At 51.2% G+C, this 5,488-nt stretch overlaps 1 protein-coding gene across 1 annotated transcript in view; it reads left to right on the top strand.

The window, feature by feature from the left end:
- EGR3 (early growth response 3) overlaps nucleotides 1-4,399 on the top strand; it is a 5,363-nt gene extending 964 nt beyond the window's left edge. The window contains exon 2 of the mRNA XM_006904391.1: nucleotides 679-4,399. Coding sequence (XP_006904453.1) covers nucleotides 679-1,688 — 1,010 coding nt within the window. The 3' untranslated portion in view covers nucleotides 1,689-4,399. The remainder of the gene's footprint in view (nucleotides 1-678) is intronic.
- Nucleotides 4,400-5,488: the final 1,089 nt, after the last annotated feature.

Raw genomic sequence — 5,488 nt, 5'->3', positions numbered from 1 at the left:
TTTCCGCCACCCTCCACCCTTTCCTGCTAAGGCTGAGCTTTCTCCTTCCAGCAAGAGCCAAAAGCTTCTTCAGGCCCGGAGGAGGCTGGGCCGGGGTGGGGTGGGGGGGAGGCGGCGGGAGAGCTCCTTTTGCGGGCAGCACCCCTCTACGTGCCGAGGACAAAGCGTCGGAGCACTCGGGGTCATCGACCCGGGCGCAGTGCGCAAGGAGGGCTTCGTTGGGGCAGGAAAGGCACGGCATCCCGGCGCGGACAGGGCTGGGGGAAGAGGCCGAGTTGTGTGCGCTAGAGAGCGAGAGCCCGGCGCGCTCCGGGTCTGAAACTACCTGTAGCTGCAGCTACCTGCCCGCCCCACCTCGGAAACAACAATGCTTCTGGCGCGCGCGCGCGCGTGTATGTGTGTGTGTGTGTGTGTGTGGTACGTGAGTGTGTGCGCAGCGTGTGCGGTGTGTGTGCAGCAGCCACTCCACACCCCGATCCGTAGTATTTTGCTGTATCCAGGTTGCGCCCGGGAGCGCGGCACCGCCCGCTTTGCGCCGGGCGCAGCTTTCCTCTTACCCCATGCGCTGCGCACTCCACCCGGCCGCACCTTCCACACCTGGGCAAGGACCTAGGCGCCCCGGCCCTGGAGCCGGCCTGGCTTCACTCACCCCTCCCCTCTCTCCCCCGCTCTCCGCAGAGAATGTGATGGACATCGGTCTGACCAACGAGAAGCCTAACCCGGAACTCTCTTATTCGGGCTCCTTCCAGCCAGCCCCAGGCAACAAGACCGTGACCTACTTGGGAAAGTTCGCCTTTGACTCTCCTTCCAACTGGTGCCAGGACAACATCATTAGCCTCATGAGCGCCGGCATCTTGGGGGTGCCCCCGGCCTCAGGGGCACTCAGCACACAGACCTCCACCACCAGCATGGTGCAGCCACCGCAGAGCGACGTGGAGGCCATGTATCCGGCGCTGCCCCCCTATTCTAACTGCAGTGATCTCTACTCGGAGCCTGTGTCTTTCCACGACCCCCAGGGCAACCCCGGGCTCGCCTATTCCCCCCAGGATTACCAATCGGCCAAACCGGCCTTGGACAGCAATCTCTTCCCCATGATTCCTGACTACAACCTATACCACCACCCCAACGACATGGGCTCCATTCCGGAGCACAAGCCCTTCCAGGGCATGGACCCCATCCGGGTCAACCCACCCCCTATTACCCCTCTGGAGACCATCAAGGCATTCAAAGACAAGCAGATTCACCCAGGCTTCAGCAGCCTGCCCCAGCCGCCGCTCACTCTCAAGCCCATCCGGCCCCGCAAGTACCCCAACAGGCCCAGCAAGACCCCGCTCCACGAGCGGCCCCATGCGTGCCCAGCGGAGGGCTGCGACCGCCGTTTCAGCCGCTCGGACGAGCTGACCCGGCACCTGCGCATACACACGGGTCACAAGCCCTTCCAGTGCCGGATCTGCATGCGGAGCTTCAGCCGCAGCGACCACCTTACCACTCACATCCGCACGCATACGGGCGAGAAGCCCTTTGCCTGTGAGTTCTGCGGCCGCAAGTTTGCGCGCAGCGACGAGCGCAAGCGCCACGCCAAGATCCACCTCAAGCAAAAGGAGAAGAAGGCGGAGAAGGGGGGTGCGCCTTCTGCATCTTCAGCACCCCCCGTGTCCCTGGCCCCTGTGGTCACCACCTGTGCCTGAGGCTCGGGCTCCCAGATCCCCACTTTTCCCTTCCAGTGTCTCCCTGCTGCTAGCCTGAAAGCAGAGGGAAAGTTAGCCACGGAGGCGCGGGGGCCGCACCCTGGCCTCTCCATGGACGTAAGGTCCCTTGTTCCCCTTCGCTGTCCCCTGTTTCCACCCTTTCACACCGGCCAACGGTCGGGGGCCAGGGCAGAAGGCGCCTTCCCCTCGCTGACCCCCCCACCCCTTTAGCCAAGGCGTGGGGGCGGAAAGGTGGCGTCTAGCCGGCTTTGTTCAGTTCGGATCGTCTTGATCCAGGGGCCGCTGGGCCGCGCCCAAGGACCTGCGGGGGACTGAAAGCGGGGCCCGCCCAAGCCTCGCCCGACCCGAGCACCTCACGGGTCCCCCTACGTCTCCCTCGGTTCCCCCTCCAAGACGTGAGAGGGGGAGAGGGTAAGGAGCGCACCAAAGCGCAGAGCTTGCTGCCCGCCGCACGCACGCGCGCCTGCGTGCGGGGATGCGCGCGAGTGTGCGTGCTCGCGTGAGTGTGTCTGTGCGTGTGTGTGTGTGTGTGTGTGTGTGTGCGCGCGCGCGCGCGCGCGCTCGCACGGGTTTGTGTGCGACTCTTAAGCTGAACTGGGTTGTGTCCACCCCAGACTTTTCCCCAGATCGGATCCCTAGGCCACTGGGGGACTGTCCCAAGCTAGGGGCCTGCACGTGGCCAGACGAGACGGGTCTTCCATCTGCTCGAAAATAATGTTTCTTAAAGAAATGCCTCGGATTCCATCGCCGCGGTGTAGCTACTGCCGCTTAGGTTTTGGCCCCTCAGTACCCCTCCTTTTCCTAGTGCTTCCCTGTTAGGCCTCAGGGCAGTTTGATCTGTGAGAAGAAGGAGCAGCCAGCCATCACTGAACCTGCCTTTTAGAAAATATCTTTTCTCAGCCCCACTTTTAAAAATCTATGTCCTGAGTTTGCCCTCTGCCCTCCTCTCAAAACCCAGCTCTCCTCCCTTCTCCCCTCTAAGCCTTCTCCCATCTCTTTCAAAATTTTTTCCCAGAAAGGCAGGCCTCAACCAGCCACCCCATTTCACCATCTTTTTGTTTTCTTTCACTCATACCCATTTCTCCTTCCCACCATTGGTGGGAAAGCAGGCTCATTTTTTCGCCCTTGATCATCAACAGAATTCAACTCACGTATTTGGAGAGTGCGTGCGTGTGTGTGTATGTGTGTATATATATACACACATATACATATACAAATAGGGCATACACACAATATGTATTCTAGCAAAATAAAATCTAAGGTACTCGGCTATCCAGTGCAGCGCACCGGAATACAGAGAATTTGTAGACATACAGCTTTAAGTGATTTATTTTTTATGAAAATTTTAACTGTTGAGATTACATCTACATATGCATGCATGTATGTATGTATATATACATATATATCTATGTATGTAAATATATATGTACATATACACACATACACGTCTCTGTCCAAATTTTCCTCAAAAATAGGGAGATTTTTGCATTAATCCACATTGGTGAATGAGGCACATCTTTTCCATACCCCAGTCTAAGCTTCTCCCCGCCCTACCTCACTTCTTCTCAGGCACCCCGTCTTCCTCAAAACTTCTCCACGCAGGGGTGACTCTTTTGAAGTGGAGCAGTAGGGAAGGTTGCTCTGTGACACAGCTTCCAGCTGAATGTACTGTCCCCTGTTTGTGTCATTTCTCCTGTGGTCAGTAAGCTGCCCAGAGAGAAGGAACAAAGGTCTGGAGTTTACAGAATGTCTGTTTTTAAAGTCACTTTATGCGTTTCCCACCTTTTTTTTTTTTTTTTAAAGGAAAAAAAAAGCACTGTTTTTGTTTTGTTTTGTTTTGTTTTCGGTGGTGGATAAATAATACTAAAAGGAGTCTAGTGAAAGGAGAGAATCAAAGAGCAGGGGGATCGTGGATCCCCAGGTACTTGGACTTTTTGTAGGAGGAGAGAGAAGAGGATGAAGTTTGCCAGCAGGGCCCATATTTTTTCAGCTGAAGGGTAAAATCTTTCTTTGCAGAGACAGTATTTTGCTGAATACTTTTTATAATGTGATGATTATTAAAAACAAAAATTTTGGTCACTTCAAAGCTAGAAGGAGGAATCAGATATCCTTTAATATTTTTTCCTTGCTCCTTCTGGCTTATGCATGTCACTGCATGATAACTCTGAGTTTTCCTTTGTTTTAATAAAACTGTTCTCAGACATTTAAGCTAAACTAAGAGAAAAATAACTTTGTTGCCAAAAGGTTGTGCTATCCAGATTTTTTTTATATGTCTGCATGTTTGAAAAAAACAACAGAAGAAAATGCACTCTAACTTATGTGAACTGAGAGAAAAAAAATCAGGTTTTAAACAGGAAAACCTATGGGGAATGATATTTTTTGAAAGACTTTTGTATAAAGTTGAGTACTCAGAAAAAGACAAACCAGATGTAATATATTTTGTGGATGTTTTTATTTCTTGGATTTATAGTACCTTATACTAAGGTTAAAAAAATACGCTTGATATTGTGAAAAGGTGAAATTCTTCACCAACATTTCATCTGCTCTTTTGTCACATTGTTATGCCAATATAATATAGTTAATGAAAACAGCATTTTTAAAAACCGAAATATTGAAATGGTGTAATGTTGTACCATTTGCACTGTGAGCAAATGCTAATACAGTAAATATATTGTGTTTGCTGACAATCAGCCGGCCTATAAATCTCCTTATTTTATTTTCTGTTTTCATAGCATAAAGTTTTGGTTTGGCCTGTTCTTTGTCTTGTTTTGTTTTTGGCTGGTAGTTGGTTCGATAGGTTCTTATGCCTGGTTTTGCCATTCTTGCTCTGAAAACTCTGTGTGGAAACATGGCATTTGTCGTCATTGGAAGTTGGTCAGAATTTGGTGTGGGTTCTGGTATTTCTGATCCAGTGTTGAGTGTTCGCGGTGGTTCTAAGAGAAGAGGATTCTCCTCCACCCTTTGGGAGCCTCAAAACTGCTGGAAAGGTTAGGCGAACGGATTAGATAAAGCCACGGGATTCGGGGCTCATGACTAGAACCTTCTAGAACCCTTCTCTCTGATTTCCAACGGGTATGTGAAGGTAGAAAGAAGGGAACCTCCTGGTTTATGAACTGTTGCTCTGACGGTCACAGGGAGCACCAGAACAGAACTCAGAGGGTTTCTACGGCCACAGTGAGTGGCGCTCCTGCCAAAGCTTTTGAAGCTTGAAAAACAGGTGGAGACTTGAGAGGGGTTCTTCAGAGTTGGCAAGATAACCAGAGAGATTGGGAGCTCTTCTGTGGTCAGATCATTGGGGAAAATCATGTTTAAAGTTCTATAACTTCAATCCCACTTGAATGGGATTCTCCAGGCCTCGCTATTTGTAGCTGCCTGAGAAAGGTACTCCTGGATGAAAAACTGCTTTTATGAACTACCCAGGGATCTGATGCTTTTAAGAGAAGAAAGAACATTTGGGTTTGGAGAACATACAGGGAATGCTTTATCCAGCATTAATTCTTCATGTATTACAACTTCTGTCTCCCATGAAAGTGATACTTCCCTTCCTGAGCTTTCTTCCCCAGAACCTTCCCTGTCCTTTACTGAGTTTCTTTGCCAGTCCTAGAGGTTTCTCTTGAAGAGACATGCACCTTCCACGTCCTTTCTGTGTCCACAGCTCCATCCTATCCCCTAACCTTACATCCTGCAGTCTTATCCTACAGCAGTCTTTGGACCAGTCAGCCCTGTCCCCCTCCCTTTCTTCCTGCCTTCCCTCTAAGACACTCACCTGGGTGGGCTCT

This window comes from Pteropus alecto, unplaced genomic scaffold (assembly GCF_000325575.1).
Source record: "Pteropus alecto unplaced genomic scaffold, ASM32557v1 scaffold160, whole genome shotgun sequence".
NCBI lineage: Eukaryota > Metazoa > Chordata > Mammalia > Chiroptera > Pteropodidae > Pteropus > Pteropus alecto.
Note: the sequence above shows the minus strand (reverse complement) of the source record. Positions and strands in the feature narration are given on the sequence as shown.